General features: G+C 41.7%; 1 protein-coding gene across 2 annotated transcripts; it reads left to right on the forward strand.

Annotated features, from left to right (window-relative positions):
• The first annotated feature begins 3748 nt into the window (after nucleotides 1-3748).
• ELOA (elongin A) lies at nucleotides 3749-22236 on the forward strand. Of its 2 annotated transcripts, none has more exons than XM_044671328.1 (11): nucleotides 3749-3930; nucleotides 10723-10779; nucleotides 11887-12005; nucleotides 13563-14745; nucleotides 15213-15327; nucleotides 16556-16711; nucleotides 17143-17240; nucleotides 19699-19879; nucleotides 20381-20492; nucleotides 20824-21020; nucleotides 21842-22236. In XM_044671328.1, exons 1-11 carry the CDS (start codon nucleotides 3856-3858, stop codon nucleotides 21901-21903), a joined length of 2355 nt encoding a protein of 784 aa, XP_044527263.1. In that variant the 5' UTR covers nucleotides 3749-3855; the 3' UTR covers nucleotides 21904-22236. The 2 variants fall into 2 exon arrangements, with proteins under 2 accessions (XP_044527263.1, XP_044527262.1); XM_044671327.1 differs by having other exon boundaries at nucleotides 3812-3930; nucleotides 16559-16711.
• Nucleotides 22237-23489: the final 1253 nt, after the last annotated feature.

Below are 23489 nucleotides of genomic sequence, written 5' to 3' on the forward strand. Positions count from 1 at the left end.
TATTCCTGTATCACTCCCTACAGAAATTATTCCAAACCTTCTTCTCCCTCCTGAAGCTCCTTAGACCTCCTCCCTTATTTTTTTCTCTCATCTGATGACCTTGTCTCCTATTTTACTGGGAAAAAAAAGATTAGATCATTCAGTATGAGCTCCCTTGTCTCTCATTCTCTTCATCTTGAACCCCATTGATATCATTTCCTATCTTTTCCTCCTTCCCTTTAGTTTCTGAAATAGAGGTGGTTCTCCTAACCAACTGTCTCTAAGAACACATTTGATCCTATCCCCTCTTGTCTTGTCCAAAAGATTGCATCCTCAACCAATCCCCCTTCACTTCTGAATCTTTCCAACCTCTTCCTATAAATTGGTTTCTTCTCTGTTGACTTCTCACATTTCCAAGTCAATCAATCAGTAAAGGCTTATGAAGTGCCTATTAGGTGTTGCAAAAGTTAGTTCCTGATGTGAAAGAGAATTTTTTACTCTATTGTCTATTTTATCCTGAGTTAAAACTAACTTAAGTGCCTCTCAAGAAGATAGGATTAAGGGGTAGCTGGGTAGCTCGGTAACTCAGTGGATTAAGAGCCAGGCCTAGAGACAGGAGGTCCGAGGTTCAAATCTGACCTCAGACACTGTGTGACCCTGGGCAAGTCACTTGACCCCCATTGCCCACCCTTACCAGTCTTCCACCTATGAGCCAATGTACAGAAGTTAAGGGTTCAAAAAGGAAAAAAAAAGTATAAAAAAGAAGACAGGATTAACTCTCTTTTGTCCACCTTTGATTCAATCAACACATGCTTGAATTAGGTGGAGGAGCTGTAAACCACTTAGTGAATTCCACACCCTCAGAAACTCAATCAGCCAGGATGAGTGTTCACCTTTCCAGAAGATGAACTTTAGAAAATTCACATCCTTAAATGAGAACTTAGTCTTTAGAAGGTGAGAACTTAATTTTCGGAATGTGAGAAGTTGATCCCATAGACACTGCCTTCCTGGGCAATGCTAGACAATTTGGAAACTGTGATTGGTCCCTGTGACTAGGGGAAGGAACGAAATCCTTTGGTTTGAGACAGATTGTCTTGAGAAGACAGTCTGAAGAAAATGTCTTCTGGAGATAGTCTTCAAAGGAGCTTTGCTAGAGACTATGGCTTGGATAGTGGACTTGGGGCTTGGCTTCAGTTTTAGACTCTGACTCCTGGACTACTTCATTGGGTGAATGAAAAGGGCTGACTCCTTTCCTAGTTTCTAGAGAGACTAGTTTCCATTTTGGAGGAGGCAGCCACCAGCCCTCCTGACTGGGGACTAGTATAGGTATTTTCCCTAACTTCTTTCACATTTTTCTACTTTATTGTTTCATTTCTATTTTGTAAATAAATTTCTGACTCGAGATATAATAAATATTGGTGATCACATAATTTCATAAAATTATTGTCCAAACATTAATTTTCACCATTACAATTTTGACAGCTATTTTTTAAAAAATGACTTGAAAACAAAATAGGGCATCCAAAAAGAAGGAATACGTTTTATGGAATTTTTTTTGACAACCATAAAATGGTCAGTTGAAGAATCTGGGACAGGCCATATAGGATGTAATAGTTATCTTCAGGTATCCAAAGGGTATCTTTATATGGTATCCTTATATGGAGAGGAATTAGCATCATCCAGTTTGGCCCCAAAGGGCAGGATTTCAATTAGGCATAAAGAAAAACTTCTTTAAAATATTTTTATTCATTTCATTAAATATTTCCCAATTACATGTAAAAAGTTTTTTAACATCATTAAAAAATTGATTTCCAAATTCTCTCCCTTGCCTCCTGTCTCCTTGAGAAGGCAAGCAAATTGATGTTGATTATATATATGAAGTCATACAAAACATTTCCACATTATCCATGTTGCAAAAAAATCCCACAAAATATAATGATAAAAAAATGTAAAAGTCTGCTTTAATCTGCAGAGTTCATTAATTCTTTCTCTGGAAGTGGAGAGCATTTTTCGCCCTGGGCCCTTTAAAATTTTTTTTTAAGCCTTTACCTTTTGTCTTAGAATCAATACTGTGTATTCTAAGGCAGAAGAGTGGTAAGGGCTAGGCAATAGGAGTTAAGTGACTTGCCCAGGGTCACATAGCTAGGAAGTGTTCAAATCTGAGGCCAGATTTGAACCTAGGACCTCTGGTCTAGAGGGGCTCTTAATCCACTAAACCACCTAGCTGCTCCCCAGTCCAACAAATGTTCAATTTTGTACCAAGCATTCTGTTAATAAGGGAAGGAGATTCAAGGTCTATGACATGGACTTTACATATTAGAAATGACATTTAATTCAACAAGCATTTATTAAATGCCTACTTATGCCAGGTACCATAATAGGTACTGGAGTTATAAAGGGAAAATATTTATCTTAATTTTCTCTAATCATTAGAGGTTCTTCCTTAAAGTTTCAGAAAAACCTAGGAAGACTTTTATGAATTTGTGAAAAGTGAAGTGAGCCAAACCAGGAGTACATCATACACAATAAAGCAATATTGTACCCTGATCAATTGTTAATGACTTGGCCTACTCTAATAGACAGTGATCAAAGGCAATTTCAAATAGGCTCTGCTGAGGTGATGAGTTCCTTAGTGTCCCATTCTGGTATGATCCCTTCCATCTGAGCAAGTCACTTAACTCCATTTGCTTAGCCCTTACCATTCTATCTTAAAGTTGTTACTAAGACAAAAAGGGTTTGAAAAGAAGATGAGGGGATATATAGACTTGAGAGTCATCCACATAGAGATGATAGTTGAATGCATGGGAACTATGAGATCACTAAGAGAGGTTCTAGGGACAGAAGGGAAGGCCCAGGCCAGAGCCTTAGGGTTGGGGGAACACAGGGAAGAATATGGGTAATAACCCAGAAAAACAAGACTAAGAAGGAGCAGGAGAGCAGGGTCACTCTTCAGGGCCAAAAACTGCAGACAGCTCAAGAAGACTGAGGGTAGAAAAGGTTTAGAAATGAAGGAATTGTTTGTCCCCCTCGGGTTAGGTCCAGTGGTAGGTTTGGCAGTTAGATTTTAAGGAGTCAAGGAGTAAGGAATGGAGACAACAAGCACATGTGAGTTTTGCTTTGTTGGGTTTTTTCCTCCCTGGGTTCTGGCTGTGAAGGGAGGAGGATAAAGTGGGATGACTAAGCAGGAGTTGAAAGAGGCCTGGATGACCTGTTTGCATCCCAGCTTTTCCTTAGGCCCAGTGTGTGGTGACCTCATGCTCAGTTTCTTCACCTCTAAAATGAATGGATGGAATCCCTCATTTCTCGAATCTATGGGCTTATGGATAAGGTTATCTGAAGGGTGGTTGGGTTTTTTGTTTGTTTCTGTTTTGTAAGAACAGGAGAGCCCTGGGCATGCTTAGAAGCAGCAGGAGGGCTGACACTGCTAATGGGGATGTCGGCCCGATCTGCGGAACAGGCTCAGGCCACCCAGCCGGAGCCGGTTGGGCCTTTGGCGCTCTCTGGTCCTCACTGAAAGGCGGAAGGACCCTTGGGGCTCCGGGGTGATGCCTCGAGGAGAGGCAGCGGCTCTACATGTGCCATATGTCTGGGCGCGGGCGGCCGCGCACGCGCAGAGAGAGGAGCGCACCTGCTCCGGCGAACTCACACCTCGGTCGGCCGTCGAGGGCGGAGCCAGAGCACGTCGGGGGCGGGGCCAGCCCTAGGGCTCACTCACCCTTCCCTCGCGGCCCTGAAAGCGCCAGTTCCGCTTCCGCCAGCGCTGTGGAGGCGGCGCGGGAGGTGCTCTCCCCTCTCCCTCACCCTTTTCCCCCCTTCCCCCGGCCGTGGAGGCTCCGCGAGCCCAGTCCCGGCGAGGAGGCCGTGCCAGTGACCACCATGGCGGCGGAGTCGGTCCTGGAAGTGGTGGAGAGGCTGCAGTCGAGACTGGCCGGGAACCCTGAGCCGAAGAAGGTAAGTCTCGGGGCCGCGACTGGGACCTGGATCGGGTCGGGGTCGGGGCAGGGGCCGGCGAGGGGCGGTGCCGGCGGGGCGGGGCAGGGAGGAGCTGGGGGCTCGAGGCCCCGCGGGGGGCGTTGGAAGCGGGGGCCGGAGGGGGGAGGGGGGACAGCGCGAGCCGCTTAACGGTCACCCGGGCACCGGCCGGACCAGGCCGCCGGGGGAGGCGGCGGGCGGCGCGTGGTCTCGGTCGGGCCCAGCCTCGGGCTCGGGGAGGCTCGGCCCCCTTTGGTCGGCCGCTCCCCGACGGCTCCCCACCAATAACAACGCTGGGCATTCACCCCCGAGCGCAGCCCGAGGGCCCCCGCCCTTCCCCCCGGGCTCTAGGATCTCAAAGTTTGTTCTGGGAAAGGGGGGCGGGGCGGGAGCCCTTTGGGGCGACTCCCGAGGGTCCTGGCCTCTGGGCTAGGTTGCGCTGACTTGGTTGGGCCTCTGGACAGGGAGTTGGTCGCGGCCCAGCACGTAGGCAGACCCGCACGAGCCGTGCGGTCCCGGGACGTCTGCTCCCGAGGCTGCCAGGGCTCCGTGGCACGGTCTGGGAGGGGACAAGTTCGTGCAGAAGGGACGGACTTGTTTGTTTCCCCTCTTCACGAACATTCCTCTCGCCCTGGGTCTCGGCTAAATTGTCCCAAGCCTCCCATTCTGCTCCTTGTTCCATCTCAGCTTACTCTGCCTTTTGACTTCTGAATAGTCAGCCTGGGATCCCCAAAACAAACTATGCTAGAGCTTTCCTGTGTGGCCTTTGGTGACTATATAGACTTTTTTATGGCCTCCTTATTTGAAAATAGCACTGGCCTTTTCTTTGCTTCTCTCCCTTTAAAAGAATCCTTATTTGCTTTTGGAAAAATTATTTTAAAACATTTCACTGTTACAGCTACCTGGAAATTGGCAGTGTAATACTATTCTGTCCAAACCCCTCATTTTATAAGCTTAGAAATCCAAGGCCCTTAGCAGAATAAACATTTTGTTTTTTAGTATTTGAATTAAAAGACCAGCTTTCAGGTCTTTACTGCAAACTTCATCCAAGAGGCCTTTTTTAAAAATTGCATTCTATTTTAAATGGTATATATGTTTGAACTTCTATATTATATTGCTCTTCACCCCCTCTAAAGATTTCCAGTAGGGCACCACTCCTCTCCTTCTCTAGTAGTCAGTGTACATTGTATACTAAGATATACATTTAAATCTCTTGGTATAAACAAATTTCCAACTTAATGATCCAAGAATAAGCTAGTGGATGGACATTTTTTGGAATCATAGCATGGTATCTTGGCTGGAAAAAGTTTTTGTTCCTGCCCTCTTAACAATTTATCTTTATATTTAGGATCTAGTGAAAGTCACATTCCCCTTGGGTGCCTCAGACCTGTGTGAGCCTGCTTTTCATTTGTCACAAACCAGGTTTTATGCATCTGTACAAGCCTGAAATAGCCTCTATATTCTGTCTACTAAACTAATTAACTCTCCTCATTCAGAATTCAGTTCAAAGCAGCAGTTCTCTAGGAAGCCATCTTATCTTATTTGGCAGAATAATGTAGTAGAAAGAGATAGGATTTTAAATCTAAGAACCTGAATTCTAGTCCTGTCATGTTCCTTGGTAATGGACAAGTTTGTTCTTTGTGTTTCATTATACAGCTAGATAACTTGAAATTTTTTAAAAAAATATTGCTCACTTAAATTCTGATTATCTCCTCCCATGCATATTTCTACTGGACATAAAATTATTTTAGCATTATAGATAAGGTTCTAATGTGTGCTTATCACAGAAGACCTAAGATTTCTATGTATCTGGAAGGACAGCACTACATTCACATTTTCAGATTAATAAATACTGATTTTTGTGAGGATGGCTGAATTCTGCTTAGCAGATTAAAAGTTCTTAATGGAGTTCCCCTTCCTGGTGTAACTAGATTAGTGAGAAGAAATACCCTCAATGGTATATGACCTGTTGGTGAAATGCTTAGGTGGGCATAGGACCATGAGCTGTATCCTACTCAGACCTACCTTTTGCCATTGTCCTACCCCCCTTACATTTTGTCTTTGGGAGCAACTGTATACCTTGGGGAAAAGAAGACACTCCTCATTAGCCCTTCATCATCATCATCATCATCATCATCATCATCATCATCATAATAATAATAGGATTTAAGAGCCAAAAGGAGTGATCTTAAAAAATTTCCAGATGAGGTAAATGAGGCCCAGAAAGGGAGAATAATTTCCATAAGGTCACACAGCCAGGATTCAAACACCAGGCTAAGGTTTGTTCAAAGCTTTAAAAATCTTTGCTGAAATCATACCTTATACAAATCTACCCATCATTTTTTCAGCAAGCACCCTACTGTGTGAAAAGGCACATATGCCCCAGTGGGGAGTAAAGGGGGAACAAAGACAAAAAAAGAAACAGAAAACTGTGACATCAGCAGATGTATTATAACGAGGGCTTACTGAACAAGAAGTAAATCTGTTATCTCTTTGTATCAGCTAACACTGGATATAGACTTTGATTTTGTGGAGAAGAGTGGACTTGGATTAATGGAGTCCTCACTCTTCTCAAAAGGGCCATACAGTCAGCTAGGTAGCACACTGGATAGAATCCCAGGTCTGGAGTCAGGAAGACTTGAATTCAAATTTGACTTCAGACAATAGTTTGTGTGACCATGTGCAAATCACTTAACTTCTGCTTGCTCCAGTTTCCTCAACTGTAAAATGAGGATAATGGCTCCCACCTTTTAGTTGTGAGGCTCAAATGAGATAATAAATTAAGATAATAATAAAAATGAGATAATAAAGCCCTTAGCATAGGGCCTGGCATGTGGTAAGCACTATATAAATGTTAGCTATTACCATTATTATTATTAGGCCACAGCAATTCAGGAAGGTGGCTACTAAAGTATGGGAATATTTCAGTCTACATTAGATGAGAAGCTACACTGATGAAATCATGGGATCTTTGAAATATTGAAGGGAAGTATAGATTTTATTAACTACAAAGGTCCCATCCTGTAGTTAACAAAGTTTTTTATAAAGTGACTAAATAGCAGTATTTTACTTAATGCTGAAAATAGGTTTCAAAACCAAGACACAGATCCATAGTTTATATTCCATATTTATATTCTTAGATTAGTATTAAATGTTGGCTATTTGTAATTCTACTCTTTTTTCACTCCTGTATTTGAGTCAAGGTATGTGGTCATTAGACAAATGTAGATACTATTTGTCTGCAGACATCTTTCTAAGAGACTGACTTGGCAGGGCATTAGTACTTTGACATATATCTCCATGAGAAGACTCATTGAGGTTTTAAATGTATTTTAGGAAGTGGAAACAAATTTTAGAAAATGGGGGGTTAGTTGTGTTCCATGTTAACTGTCTCTTAAGTATTCTTCCCTCAGGATTTTGCTTACCCATAACCTCCTCAATTTTAGCATTTGTATGCAGAGACTTGCCTTTAAAATGATCCAGATCATATTCATACTTTAAAAAACATGTGTACTGGTTTTAACCTTAGAAAGCTGGTAATTACCACTGTCTAGAATTTTGCAATCTCATAAAAAATCCTTACATCTTCCTTGGTTGATATTTCAGTTTTGCCTGTTTTATTTACACCTCATACTGTAATATGAGTATGAGAGACTTATCTTTACAGTTTCTCACTTAATTTGTGTCTTATCTTTTTTTTTCCCCCAGGCCCTTTTTACCTAAGGCTGATAGTACAGTAAACTGTTAATGTAGTATGTTCAGGAAATAGTATGATCTGATTAACACTTTCTGTTTTGGTTAGTTAATATAATACCTATCATGAGTGTCAGTATTCAAAGAATTTTAACACATTTGCCCTGAACTATACGGAATATGATTCAGAAAGCAAGTATCTTGATAGGATTGTGAGCATCTGTCATTATTGTACCATAACCTTGTGGATGTACCAGTTGAGAGATTCCCAGCTGACAGAATTCTGGATTAACCAGTTTTTAGTATACCCATTTTTTGTATGTTTTTGTAGGTGAACATATTATTAGCATTTGTAGGATCCACTGTGACCCATTCTCTGATGACAGAAAAAAGATTACACCTACCTGGCCTTTCTCTATAATTTCATTCATCCCCCTCACTGAAAAGGAAGAGTCTATAAGAAAAAGGCCCTTTTTCTTCATTTTTAAGACAAAGTGGACTTGAAACTGGCAAACCCCAAATTTCGACTGACCCATAAGGGATTTATCAGAATACACTTCTTCCTATTTTTTGGAAGTAGGTTTTGAAAGAAGGCCATAAACATACGACTAGCAGTGGTCATTAGTCTTGTTGGCATTTCTGGGGACCCAGGAAATTTTGTTCATTAGTCATAGAGACTCGTATAAGATGTGATTTGTAGAGTTTCAGTGGCATCCACAATGTTAAAAGTCTGGAGAATCTTTTCTGTTTCCTTCTACTTGTTATTTACTGTGTGTGGTGGTTTATTTTCATGGTTAATATCTTTATGTTTGGGGTGGTAATTTGTCATAGCAGTTTCCTGGAAATTTCTTGGTATATAGGCAATGTTTGGGTAGATCATATCATTTTTAAACACTTTTACTTTAATGGTCTTGGAGTCAACCAAGTACATAGCACCACATACCAGCTTTAAAACTGAGAATAGGAGGGAAAAGTGATTTATCCAAAGTTCCTCAAGCAGTAACAGAGGCAGGATTTAAATCCTGACTTCTCATTCCTAATCCTGGGTTCTTTACACTATACCATATTGTTTCCCACCTTTCAAAACATAAGGCATGCCTAGGTATCCTAAACACTGATATTTCTCTCACATTTGAAAGTAAAACTTTTCCCTGGAAGACAACACCTGTTTTTTAAATTATTATTTTTAATAACCCTTATCTTCTGACTCTAGTCTATTCCATGCATATCCTTCACTGAAAAGGAAGAGACTATAGGAAAGAGGCCCCTTTTCTCCTTTTCTTAGAGAAGAAGAGCAAGGGCTAGGCGATCAGATTTAAGTAACTTGCCACGGGGTTACACAGCTTGTTTCTGAGGTCAGATTTGAACCCATATCCTCCCAACTCCAGATCCAGTGCTCTGTTATCCACTGTGCTTACCTAGCTGCTCCAAAGAACAAATATCTTACTGAGATTCTCTTTCAGTTTATTGGTCCAGTAAGAAGAATCACTTTCTTTTCTTTATTCTCTACATGAAGACATACTTTAGGCCAACACTGGTGTATTCAAAAGAAAGTACAATGGCCTGGACTTTAGATTTAGGGCTCTGAGAGATCTTTGAGATGATTTATTACAACTTCTCATTTTACAGAGAAATAGTAGTTCAAGGCTAAGGTAGAATGCCCAGAAAGTACTGAAAGGAATAGCATTATGGTAGGCCTAATGATGGTAGCTAGAGGTAGACATATTGAAAATCAGCACATCTCAATTTCTGTGTTTAACCGTAGGCATTTTATTTACAAATCTTTTCCAGTTACTTTTTATGCTTTTGCTAGAATTAGACTGTAGTAGTGACCTAGGATACAGAGGTAAAGGGGACCCAGCCCTCTATAAATACACCATTCTTAATATAGTGGTGCAGCAGGTTTGGAGACTAAGGGCCTGGATTTGACTCTGGTTTGGCTGCTTATTAGCCATGAGACCTTAGGCAAGACTGTTTTGCCTCTCTGGGCTTCAGTTTTCTCATCTGTAAAATTAGGCTGTGAGATGAGCTTGATTCTAAGGTTTCTTCAAACTCCAAATAGGACCTTGTATTAGAGAATTCACTCTTTGTCATCACAGTATTGACTTTGTGATGTTGTGTTAGTAAAGGGTGGAAGTCTGTAGTGGAAATGTGGGGCAGGCAAATACATTATCCCATAGGATCAAAATTTCAGAACCATTAGGAAAGGGACCTTTGAAATCATTTAATCCAACCCCTTTATTTTACAGAGGAAGAGGACCTCAACCCCAGTGAGGGGAAAAGTGATCTGCTCCCATGTAATTTAGGTAGTAAGGAGTAGCGCTGTAATTCTAACCCAAATCCTCTGTCTTCTGACTCTCCCACACTATTCAGCATTCACTGCTGAATATACACAGCCATCATGTTGTGGTCCTGGCAGAAGACTTGTCTAAAGCATGCTGCAGGGGAGAAAGTAAATAAGAGCTGGAGAAAGTTGGACCAGGCTGAGAATTAAGGGAGCAGCATTAAGTCATAACATTGCAATTAATTGCTCAACAAAGTATCTCAATTGATTGAGCCCCTGTTATGGTAAATACTGAGATGAATAATAATAGACCAAATGTGCATAGGGTAATAGTTTACAAAGCACTGTCTTCCCAGTGGCCTCAGGAGGGAAGGAAGGTGAAAAGAAAAATAGAGAATTTAATTTAGTTCTGCCCACTATTTAGTCATCTTTTATATCCATCATTAACATAAAAATTCTAATAATGGCAGATGAAATTTCAGCAGGAAACTCCTTTGCCTGTGCCTACTTTAAAAAAAAAGTCTAGAGAGCGACTACTTCCTGGAGGCACAATGCCCTTTTTCTCAGAGTTCCTCCTCTTCCTTTTTTCCTCTGCTGCCAGGCCTATGTGGCATTTTTCTGTAATGGATGTTGTTTTACTCTTTTACCAAGTCTGGTGCAAAATAATAAATGTCAGTGGAGTTGATTGTTCTTCCAAATGCATTCTATAGCATTTTTATTTGAGAAAAGATTTTCATGTGTCCCAATGAATGAGATTAAAATTGTAAATGGAAATTTTTCTTTTGTTTCTATAGCTACTAAAACATCTGAAGAGACTCTCAGATTTACCTATCACAGTGGACATTCTTGCGGTAAGAGAACCTTAACAGCTTTGAATCTCCATATACAAATAAAAAAAGAACCTAGCCAACATGAGTATTGACAGATACTGACAGTAAACTCCTTAAGAGCAAGGACTGAGTCTTCTCTCACCTATATTCCTTGTGCAGTGCCTTCCATACATACACAGTAGGCACTTGATAAAAACTTGTTGATCTAAAATAAAAGGGAAAGAGGACATTTCTCTTTAATTATGATAATGTGCTTTGCATATATTTTTTCATTTGATCTTCAGGGCCAGTGAAGATTTCCATTTTCTTTCTAGAAAAGGAAAAAAAATTCAGAAATGAGAAAACTTTCCCAAATTTACACCTTGATTTCCCATTTTTCGACAAACATTTATTCTTGCCTATTGACTGTATTAGAACTTTTCAGGATTCTAGAAGAGTTAATAGTCCTTTCTTTCCTAGGGATTATAATTTAATAGATATGGCACACAGATAATGCATAATGTTGCATGATACATGCATTAGTGTTTTGGGGGTTGGGGGAGAGTGTTAATATGATAATAATTGGCAAACCTGGGACTTGGAATACTAGTTTTTCTTTCTAGTACATAAGGTCAGAGAGACCTTTCCTATCAAGTTCACTGTGGTCTTTTTACTTTTATTTATTTATTCATTCTTTCATTCATTCAGTTATTTATTTTATTTATTTAAAAGAGCCCTTACCTTCTGCCTGGGAACCAATTGGTTCCCAAGCAGAAGAGTACTAAAGGTTAGGCAATGGAAGTTAAGAGACTTGCCCAGGGTCACACAGCTAGGAAGTGTCTGAGGCCAGATTTGAACCTCTGTTTCTGGGCCTGACTCAATCCACTGAGCCACCTAGCTGCCCCCTGGTCTTTTTACTTTTAAAAGCTTCTCTAGCACCAAGTTAAATGTTTTTTATTCTTCATCATAGAATTTTGCTACTGTGTATAGTCAGCAATTTTAGGTTAAGAAGTGAACTAAATAGTAAAATTTGTAGAACAAGATTTTCTTAGGTGGAAGTGTTTGGTAAACAGTAGGTGATTTAAATTCAAAGAATCTGTTATAAATTAGATTTAACCCTTTTTACTAGTTTCTCCATCTATTTCACAGGAAACAGGTGTTGGGAAAACAGTGAATGGTTTGCGGAAACATGAACAAGTAGGAGGTTTTGCCAAGGACTTAGTAGCTCGATGGAAGAAGTTAGTTCCTGTTGCCCAGGAGGTTGAAAGGTATGAAGGTATTCTTTACCCATACTGCCATGGTTGATTCTAGTGCCCTGGAGTGACTGCAGAAATATTTATAGGGTCATAGATTTACAGCTGAAAGGAACCTTAGAGGCCATCTCCTTTATACTTGTTCAATTAACTTGGCTGTAATCCAGCTCCCTTATGTTTTTAAATTTTTTTAAATTTTTCCCCATATTATTCATTTTTGTAAGTAATCTTATAAAACAAACCCCAAAACATAAACCCAAATAAACATAATTGGGGGGGGGGCATGTGCTTTTGATCTGCATTCCTATTCCAATAGTTCTTTCTCTGGAGATATGATAACATTCTTTGTCATAAGTCCTTCAGGATTGTCCTGGATCATTGTATTGTTGATAGTAGCTAAGTATTACAGTTGATCATTCCACACTATTGCTGTAACTGTTTACAATGTTCTACTCATTCTGCTGATTGACTCTGCATGCAGGTCTTTCTGAAATCATCCTGAAATCATTCCTTCACAATAGTATTCCATCACCATTTGTCCAGCAGTTTGTCTAGCCATCCCCCAATTGAGGGACATCCTTTAGTTTCCAATTCTTGGCCACCATAAATAGAGCAGCTATAAATATTTTTTGTACAAGTACTTTCCCATTAAAAAAAATCTCTTTGGTATATAGACCTAGTCGTGGTATTACTGGATCAAAGGGTATGTATCATTTTATGGGCCTTTGGACATAATTCCAAATTGCCTCCAGAATGGCTGGATCAGTTCTGCAATTCCACCAGCAATGCATTGGTATCCTTATTTTGCCACATCCCCTCCAACATTTATCATTTTCTTCAGCCTCCTTATTTTTAAAGAGGAGAAAATTGAGGCCTAAAGACAACCCCCCCTCCCCCCAGTGACTTACCTAAGTCACTGGGATAATAGATAGGTGATTGGGCTGGGATTTCAGTCCATACCCTCTGATTCCAAATCAGCTTCTTTTCCCTTCTACTTTGCTTTTTTGCATTCCCCCTTTTGCTTCCATCTTCTCTTTGTTCCCAATCCTGATGTGAACTCCACAGTGATTCAAGTAGTCATATCTGAAAAGAATGTAGCTGTCCCAATTGTGGTACTTGGAAGCTGTTTTCTATTTTCTATCCAAGAATGGATTCAGTAGACCTATTTCCCAGGCTGAAAAGAGAGGCAGTGGTTTTCAGAATAGAAAGCCTATTGGTAATTGGCATAATTTGAGATTTGTTGAGTGGCTATGATTTATGGAGTGGGCAGGTGATTTTAAACTGAAATGTTGACAGAATAACATGTACATGGAGGACTGGGTACTTAGGTAGACTCCCAAAGGAAAGAAACAATTGGAGTTCTTTCAGCCTTGCCCAACATATCTGTACCTGCCCCATGCTAGGCCATGCTATGAATAGTCATCTTCTTTGTTTCATATTTTCCTCAGATGTTCCCTGCTCTAATCTACACTTTATATTGGTGACAGGATCTTTTTTCCAGAAAGATATGGTTATGTTAGAGCCTTTATGGACTTTATGTTAATGAAATAAATTTTTTTCCCTTTTGTTTAGGAGTGTTGAACCTGAGGAGCAAGACCTTGAGCGAAGTAGCTCTAGAAAACGTCCACGAGATGTTTTTCCCAAGGAGGAAGAAATGGAGGGGGCCTATCGAGAAAGTTGGAAGGCTTCTTGTAGCCAGCCACACAGTCCTGAGTGCCGAGAGAAAAAGCATCGGAAACTCTCAGAATTTGAGAGGACAGTCAAGGCAAGAGACGAGAGAAAGCGATGGGACAGAACCTCCCCATTCTATGCCTCAGATCACGATTTATCAGACAGTAGTCATGTTCACTCACCTCAGCCTACAACAAGCCCCCAGCAGTTTTCCATGGACTATGATCAACCCCAAGAAGAAGAGGAAGAACAACTGGTGTCACATCGGAAGGTTGGCAAAAGCCATGGTCATGTCTTTCAGGACCGAGGGGTAAATAGCCAAGAGAGATGCTTGGGTGAGCCCCAGGATAGAGTGTCTGTGAGCCGGAGCAAAGAGCACAAGACTTCACAGAAGGAAAAGCATCGATTAGATACAAAAGAGGAGAAGACCTTTAGTTTGGGCCGAGAAAAAGTGACTAAGGCTGCTTCCCGAGAGGAGGGTCGAAGATCGCCCTTAGGAACCAGTACTAAGGAGAAGCAGGCATTATCTGGTGCTGCCAGGAGAGAGAGGGACAAAGAGGGCAGCAGTAGCAAAAAGAAGAGTTTCCCTTCCTTGGAAGGAGCTTCTGTCAATCATATGAAAAAAGCAAAGCACAAGGATGCACAGAAATCCAAATTGGAAAAGACCAAGCTCAGTGTGGACAGTTTTGATGTAGGAAAATGGGAGGGAGAATTTTCTCCTAAGTCAAAAGAAAAAGGAGGGTCTAACAGCTTAAAGACACGGGAAGGGAAATCTAAAATCTCTGACTCAGACAGAAAAACATCAGGCCACTTTCCAGGGGCTGGAGAGACAGATGTAGATGATGACTATGAACAGCCCACCATGTCTTTTGAATCATACCTCAGCTATGACCAACCCCAGAGGAAAAAAAAGAAAGTGGTTAAAACTACAACCGGGGTTCGTGCAGAGAAAACTCACAGTAAACAGAACGGTTCGAAAGCTGATCATAAAAACTCAAATAGTGCAGTTCAGAAACTCCCTAAGATGAATGAGAGCAAGGCAGAAAAGCAACATTCTGGAACCAGCTCAGTCAAACTCAAAAAGGTAAGAAGGTATAGTGTCTCTCCAAAATTGATGGTTGGTTGTTATCAGAGAATCTTGCTCCCGAAAAGTTAATTCTGTATTTTGTAAGTTTTTGGAGATTTTACGGAAATTTATAAGATTCATAGGAGTGGTTCTTTTTTTTCCTAATTCATATATATATATATACATACACAATCTTTTGCTTTGGGTCTTTTTTGCTGCCTAGGTAGATTTTGTTCAGTTCAGATTTCAACCTTTCTGTTTTCTCTAGTGTCTTGTAGTGATTCTCTCTTGCTTCAGTGCTGAAGGGGAATTTATTGAAGGCCTTTGCATATATTTCCATACCATTTATTTCTTTATTAAAGAAGCCTATCTACTGAGTTTTAAGATTTGGTCTTAGGAAAGAAAACTTATTGTGACAGAAAGTAAAATGGGAGAGAGGTGGGGAAGAATATGTCTTTGACTGCAATGACACTCTTGTTCTGCAGGTCTCTCCTGATGTGACACCAACATTACCAGACATCCCTTTGCCCACAATTCAGGCCAATTATCGTCCACTTCCTTCTCTTGAACTGATTCCCTCCTTTCAGCCAAAGAGGAAAGGTAGGTTCCATTGTGGGGATGGGAAGGTTGCTTCAATATGGAGAAAGGTAGATGGGAGTTGAGTCCATCTCTGACTATGAAAAGAAGCGTTAGCATAACCATTAGATGAGGTTCTGAAAAGCTGAAGTTCTTTGCTGCATTACTTTTTTTTCCCCAATAGCTTCCAGAATTGCAGACTTTGAAATTTGGAAGAGATCTTAGTATTTACTTAGTCCAAGCTCTACATGAAAAGACTCCCCATGATTGTATACCCAACAAATACTCTCCAGTCTTTGCTAAAAGATCTCCAGGAAAGGAGAACAACCCAGCCAAGCCAGTACATTCCAATTTTGGATGTGTGAGGACCGTTCTTTCTGACATCTAGCCTCTTTAGAACTTCTGTGTATTGCTTCCAAGTGGTGTCTAAGGGAGCTAAAAAAGAACAAACCTCCCTGATCTCTTTCCACATGACAGCATCCCAGAGACTTTAAGACATACTGCTGACCTGTTCACTTTGAGATTTCTGCAGGACAAATGAAGAGTGTTATCTTTGCTGTCAGAGATTAGTGCTTTTTTTTTTGTTTTGTTGTTTCTTTGCTTCTCTCAAAAGGTCCTTTGATATATTGGGGGTGGAGAGGTGTCCATATTTAAGTAAAAAGTTGATATTTTAAATTGGCAGTTTTGTTGAACAGAGGTGATGTGGCAAAGAATTATACTTGTTTTGGATATTGGGTGTGTAGTGGGAAGAACCTGTAGGTGGTAGTAGATCTTTTTTATTTTTTTACCCTTACCTTCTATCTTGGAATCAATACTGGGTATTGGTTTTAATGTAGAAGAGCAGTAAGGGGGGGGGAGGGGTGTCAAATGACTTGCTCAGGGTCACACAGCTAGGAAGTGTCTGAGGCCAAATTTGAACCCAGGACCTCCCATCTCTAGGCCTGGCTCTCAATCCACTGAGCCACCCAGTTGCCCCCAGTAGATCTTTTTCTAGTCTAGTATCAATCTTGTTGGTCTATAAGCTATTATCAGATTAATTAGTCTTGCTCCATCAAAGAACAAGAGACCATTGAATGCAAACCCTGGGCTGCTGTGGGCTACTTTTCTATCCTGCTTACCATATTTTGATTACCAATTGGCTAAGGCTGGTCTAAGCTTCTCAAAAGCAGTGAAGGGTTAGTCTGTCAGTGACATATTTGTAAAGGAAGCCTTGTGAGAGAAATTTAGTTCTGCATTCTCTTCTTTTTTATAGCAGTCTCCTCACCCCATGAAGACGAGGAAGCTGGATTTACTGGGCGTAGGATGAACTCAAAAATGCAAGTCTACTCCGGTTCCAAGTGTGCCTATCTGCCCAAGATGATGTCTTTGCACCAGCAGTGCATCAGAGTCCTCAATAATAACATAGACTGTGAGTGAGCATGGCTCTGCCATGGTTGCTATTTGGGATGTTCCTGGCTCTAAGATAGATGCTTGGTCTTTTCACACTGTTCCTTACACTTGGAGTGTTCTCCTTTTCTCTCCTGTTTTCAGCCCAGGCCAAAGTGTGGTCAGTTTCTCTTCATCCTCCAAGTCCCAGTCCAGCACTGTGGGAAGTTTTCCTTCTGGCAAGCCCCAAAGTTGGAAGTTAATTTCTTCATTTGGTTTCCTTATCATTTTATATCTTGTTAATTTACCATTATTCTCATTTATCATATCACCCCATTGAAGGCAGAGACTGGCTTATTTATGGTTGCATTTCTTCTAGCCTCAAGTGTGATACTTTGCACATAATCTTGTTAATCTTGTTGTTAATGAATCTCCATTTAACCTTATTCCTGTTTTTTTGTTCCTCTTTTGTAGCAATCTATGAAGTTGGAGGTGTTCCCTATTCTGTACTTGAACCAGTTTTGGAAAGATGTACTCCTGAACAACTCTATAGAATAGAGGAGTGCAACCATGTGAGTTTCTCCTTTGGGTGTGGGACCGTGGGGTAGTGTGGCATACCTTCATGTTTTGCACTCCCTGAATAATGGCCTCTTCTCCTTGTATTTGCTATATCTGTAGCCTAGTTAAGTGTTCAGCAGGCACTTGCTATTTTCTCTGATCCCTGGCTTGACTCAGGGGCTTCAAGTGAGCATGTGTTCAACACCTGCTCCTGCCATTTTCAGTAAGCCTCTGGGGCCAGAATCTAGGTGGGATTCAGAGAGAGGAAAAACATGCTAACTACCAGCTCTCTTGGCACCCTTGGGCCTGCCTAGTCACAAAGGTCAAGAGAGAATTCTGCCACCAGAACGCCTGGGGTACAGAAAAGCAACAGTTAAGCTTATGGTTGTTGGAAAGAATAATATAGGTCAGATCCAGAACTATCCAAATTATTTTATCATAAAGCAAATTTTACTTATTTTGGAATATAGTCTTTCTGTTTTGTTTTGGGGTTTTTTGCATTGATTATTTCATTTAAAAGGATTTTTTTAACTATTTCCTTCATAGCATTGAAAGTCAGAAGAGAGTAATTTTGCCAAAGTGCATATCATACTTTGTGTCTGCCTCATTGCATTTGTCTTGATGAATTAGCAAAAGCTCAGCTCCTGAGTCTTCTGGAGCCCAGAGCCTTATAGCGATTATTTGTAAGGTCCCAAGGGCCAGGGCTGGGTTGTATTCTTTGTGCTAAGAACAGCAGAGAAAACAGACAAAAAGAGAGACAATTTGGGGTAGAAGAAATAACACCTGGACTTTTTCGAGCTTGAGCTTGGCTTTTGCTATGCACCATTCATGTGACATTGGGAAAGTCTTTGAACTTCTGGTTTCTTTTCTGGAAATTAAGAACTTATTCTACATTCAGCCAACAGTTACTAAATCTTCTGTACAAAGAACACAGTGCTAGAATGTGGAAGAAACAAAAATTAGACAGGGCATCCCTGTCTTTGTGTAATTTAAGTAAAGGGAGGAGAGAGGAGAAAAGGAAACTTTTATTAAGTACCTGCTACATGCCAGGTACTATGCTAAACACTTTAGAGGTTTTTTTTGATCCTCACAATAACTTTGGGAGGTAGGTGCTATTATTATCCATTTTGTACAGTCAGAGAAACTGACAAACCAAGATGAAATGACTTGCCTCCTGGGGGTAGGGAGGGAGGACCACCATTGATAATTATGATATATAGTCTTAGAAGCATGTTAAAAGTAAAGGGCCATTTGACTTGAGAGGGATTCTGGGCCTTACCAACTAGGGAAGGAGGACTGTAAGAGGGAAAAGAGACTGGCTGTAAATTAATAAATCCAAAAGTAGTAGGGGAAAAACAGGAGAGAGATATATTTTCCTCATTGCTCCATTTAGCTTGCTGTTCTATGGCTGCTATTAGGGCCCCCTAACCATGCTCATTGGGAAGTCCAACCAGCAACAAAACTGGAAGAGAAGAGAGCGAAATTCCCTCTTGCCTCAGTTTATCAAATCTTTTCTCTATCCATTAACTCTCACACATCACAACTCAGGAGCCAGTTGTGGCTTTCTGGGCCTCTCAGAGGGGGCAGTGCAGGGGACATCCCCTGCCCCCCGTCTGATGATCTCTTGACTGGCAGCCATTCTGTCCTTCCCTCCAGGTCAAGTAGTGACAGGAAATGAGGTCACATTCTCTCTACCCCAGGAAAAGAGGGGAAAAGTTAAACTTCCCAGTGCAACGACCAAAGAAAATTGTCCTGGTACTGCTTCACTGGGTTGTCTTGAGAATCAGAAAAATGCTATTACAGCATCTAATAGCTCTTGAACTTCAATGAGCATTTATTAAAGCACCTACTATGTGCAGGAGGGTAGAGCTGTAAAGAAAAAGCCAGAAGCCTTTCTGCCCTCCAGGAATCTCCTTTCTGGGTTAAGGAGGGAAATAGCACCCACACAACTAAGTAGATACAAAATGTTTCCAAGATATTTGTGGGGTGGGCACAGGCAGGAGATCGAGCATCATGTGAGAGGGAAAATAGCAGTGGCCAGTTTGGCTGGAACATTGAGTGCTGTGGAATCAATGTGGAGAGATAGATTGAAGCAGCCAGACTGTGAAGGGCTTGAAATGCTCAACAGTAGTCTAGTTTAGCCCAAAGTGACAAGGAGCACCAGAGCTTCTTGATCAGGAGAGTCATGTGGTCATATCTGTGTCCTTTAAGACCCTGAAAGGCCATCTCTTTGTAAACCAGAGCACCTTATACAATGTGTGAGTATAATGGCACATAGGAGTGTTGTCAGGTGGTTTTCTGCCCAGGCCATGATGCTCTATTTAGAAGGGTGAGAAGAATTCTTACCCGAAAAAAAAAAAAAACAACTTTTAAACCCACATACATAGTAATGCCATGTTATCCAGAGAAGTGTTTGGGACAACCTTTCTTAAGGGAAAAAAAAATCTAAAAGTTATTGTGTTTTGGCTTCAGGTATTAACTGAAGAGACTGATCAGCTATGGAAGATTCACTGTCATCGAGACTTTAAGAGAGAGAGACCAGAGGAGTTTGAGTCTTGGCGGGAGATGTATCTTCGGCTCCAAGATGCCCGGGAGCAGCGACTACTCCTCTTGACAGAGAACATTCGATCTGCTCATGCCAACAAGCCCAAAGGTAAGGAGGGGTGGGGAGGTTGCTGTGAGATTTGGTCAGGAACATTGATCTGACCTTGTGAGTAAACAAGGCCTTGGTCCAGGTCAGACTGATCCAAAGTTTTTAGTGCCTCCCACATGTTTGTGTGGTATTAGCCATCTATTACTGGTGCTGTATAAGTGAAAGGGAGGTTTTCAGAGTTGGTAATTTATTAATAAGTTAGTATCTTAACATGTCTTAGGTCTTGGACTAAAGAGAAGTCAGATTTCAGCTCAATTTTAAGGGAAAATTCCCCAATAATGAGAGGCATCCAAATATTATGTGAGCTGTCATGGGGAGGTAGCAAGACCCCCTTTTCACTAGGAGTCTCCAAGGAGAAGCTGGATGACTGTGTGAGAGAAGGTGTCACGGGGATTCTTGTCCAAGGACATCTGAAATCCCTTCCATATCTTATATCTGTGACACAAGAATGATAGCTCTTATGTCCTCTAACCCAGAAGTGACTCCTTTGCTTTCCTATAGGTCGACAAGCAAAGATGGCCTTTGTCAACTCTGTGGCCAAGCCACCTCGTGATGTCAGAAGACGACAGGAGAAATTTGGTACTGGAGGAGCAGCTGTTCCAGAAAAAATCAAGTAAGGTCCTTTTTGGGTTTGATTCCTAGCTCTAATGGGCAGCCACTCAGGATAGAAAAGAACATGGAACATGTAGCCATCATAAGTAGGGTTTATGTCCTTCCAGTTGCTCAGCAGGGAGATGACCATGAATGGGAGGGAACTGGTCATCTTCCTCTCTGGGCCATCTCCTTGTCCCCAAAATGGAATTGTGCTTCTCTGCCAAGTCCCTTGGGAACTTGGGAAAGGTGTATGCTGATGGCTAGAATTCTGAACATGGAAAATGAATTAGGCAGGAAAGGGAAAGGGCCTTCTGATGACGATACTCAGCTGCCTGGGCCTTCTCTTGTAGGATCAAGCCTGCCCCATACACTTCAAATAGCAGCTACCCCTGCAGTAGCAGCAGCAGTGGGGGCAGCGGCGGGGGCAGCTACAACAGTGCTGAAGATGGACAGCCATACGATGGCCCGAGCACCAGCAGTGCCCACTCGGTCTCCTCAGCAGTCAGCAGCACAGTGTCTTATGATCCTAGGAAACCACCTGTGAAAAGTGAGTGCGAGTAGGAGCATTGTATGTGGTGGAGGGCCACCATTCTGATGCATAGTACTTGGTGGATGGGTCCTTGGAAGGAGGCTCCGGTCATGGGTTGGAGAAGATCTCTCAAGGCTCCCGCCCAGCTCAGAAATCTGACCAGCAGTGTCTGGCTCAGCCAGTAGAGGGCAGCTCAGTCTCATCCACTTGCTGCCTTGACCACTATGGGTAGAATCAGACATGGCAACTTGATGAACCATCAGATTACTTGTTCTTTAATCATAAATTTAGAGGTGGAAAGGACCTTAGAGGCCGTTATGCTCTTATTTTACAGATGAAGAAAATAGGCCTGTACTCAGCTACATGGGGTTGAAGTGGTGAAGCTGGGATTTGACTGGGGCCTCTAACTCTACATTTGCACCCTGCTATGACCACTGTAGAAACTCAGTAAAGTCTGGGTCCTTGGCGTTTTTATTAATATGGATCCTACCAGCATTTCCTTTACTTGAATCTTCCATAGACTTTTCTAATTATTGACTATTGGAATTAGGAGGGTCCCTAAAGGACCCTTGTAGAACGCAATGCTTTGACATTTAAAGGGGGGTAGTGTTTAACTTTTTTAAAAAGTTAAATATTCTTGAAATGTTATGGAATTTTACAAGAGGGTCATATCAGTGTTTCTGGATTTAGGTAAGGTTGGTATTGTCTTTGTTCAGCACTGAGATTGTGAGAATAGTACCCAAGCCACCCTTTAGCCATGCATCTTAGCAAATTGGAGGCCATAGAGATGGAAGCCTTCAGTAGTCAGGCCTAACCTCATTTTGTCTTCTCTCTCCTAGAAATTGCCCCAATGATGGCCAAGACGATCAAGGCATTCAAGAATAGATTCTCCCGGAGATAAAGCCTTCCTGGAAGAAGAGAAGGGAGGGAGGGAAGAGGGAGAGTGAACCTCACAGAGAAGTCTAGGATATTTTGCTCCATGGAGCCAGTTGCTACCACACACATCTCTAAAACCTGCCCAAGGATTGACAGAACCATTTCTCCAGGTTTAGTGCCTGTAAACTACCTGCACACAGCCCCTGCCTCCCTGCCGAGAGAGCACTTGAGACTTTATAAGGAAAGATGTGAAGCCTTGGGACTCCCGAGGATTTTAAGGTCAATTCAACCTTGTTAGCAAACCTCTTTGTAAACTATGAAAAATAGTTTTAATTAATAAATATTTCCCCAGATTGTATTTATAATACCCCCAGTATTTTTTCTTCCTCCCCACCCTTTCTCTATCTTTCAGTCTCTTCCTGCCTTTTTTTCTCCCCACTCTTCTCTCTTTCTCTCTCTCTCTCTCTCTCTTTCTCTCTCCCTCCTCCTTTATATTGTTTCAGGCTGCTTTCTTTCCTAGCACTAGGACAGGATGCAAGTCTAGTCAAGGCCAGAAAATCCCCTGAACTCAGCCCAGTCACACCACCTCTTCTCAGGGTGGGATGCTGTTCCAAAAGGAAGACTGGGGCCTTCCCCTTCCCCCCTCAATTAGGGAGCCTCCTTTGGTGCCTGTTGTGTGTGTTGGAAAAGCCTTGGGAGTCCTGGGATGCTCTCCCTTACAGGACAGTTTGTCTCTCTCTGAATAGCTCTCAGATTTTGAAAACTGTTAATGTGTTCTTGTTTGTTAACCCCAGGTGGGAGATTTTCCTGGTGTTGCTTTTCAGTTCCTGTACAGATGCTTATCTTGTGTTCTCACTTAACTGTTATCATCAAATAGTATTTATTAAGGCGCTTATTTGGAAAAGTGAGGGACTCTTTCCTCAACTCTCTTGATCTGTCCTATTGTGCTTTATTTGAGTATTAGTGCAAGACCTACATCCTGGGGGAGAAACCTTGATTTGCACAGTCTGTCCCTTCCTGTTCTTTCCCCCCTTCCCCCCCAAGCAATTTCAGAATTTTCTATTCTTGCCTCAAATAGTTTTAAAAGATTTTTTTTCTTTTCACTCCTCCTCTCCCCACTGAAGGGTGGAAACAGGCAGCTACTTGTTTCCATATTTCATATAGCCCAGGAAAAGATTTCCTGATTTTTTTTTTTAAAGTTAGGCACTTTAATCTCTTTGCTCCCTGTGAATTATTGCTGGAAGCGAATGGTTTTAAAAGAGAGCAGTGTGTTTGGAGGTAAGTTTAAAAAGAAAATGGTAAGATCATGTGTTAGAAGAGCACAGTAGCTTTCAGGATTTTCTGGAAAGTTTTAGAGCTCACATGGTCAACACATACAGTAGAAGCCTCTGCTTTTGGAGGGAAAGATTTGACTTGAGTGGGACCTTGCTTGCCCCTTTCTTTGTCAGTAAACCAAAAGGAGAAAAGGAATCTGGCACCGGCTGCCACCAACGTAACGTCATGCTGAATAGAAATTCTGGCAAATAGCTCAAACTGAAATGTTGGGAGGAGTTGAATCAGGGACTCTGTAGAGTCAAACCAGAGAAGGGAGCCTGCTGCCTGAATGCCACA

Source organism: Gracilinanus agilis, chromosome 3 (assembly GCF_016433145.1).
Source record: "Gracilinanus agilis isolate LMUSP501 chromosome 3, AgileGrace, whole genome shotgun sequence".
Classification (NCBI taxonomy): Eukaryota; Metazoa; Chordata; class Mammalia; order Didelphimorphia; family Didelphidae; genus Gracilinanus; species Gracilinanus agilis.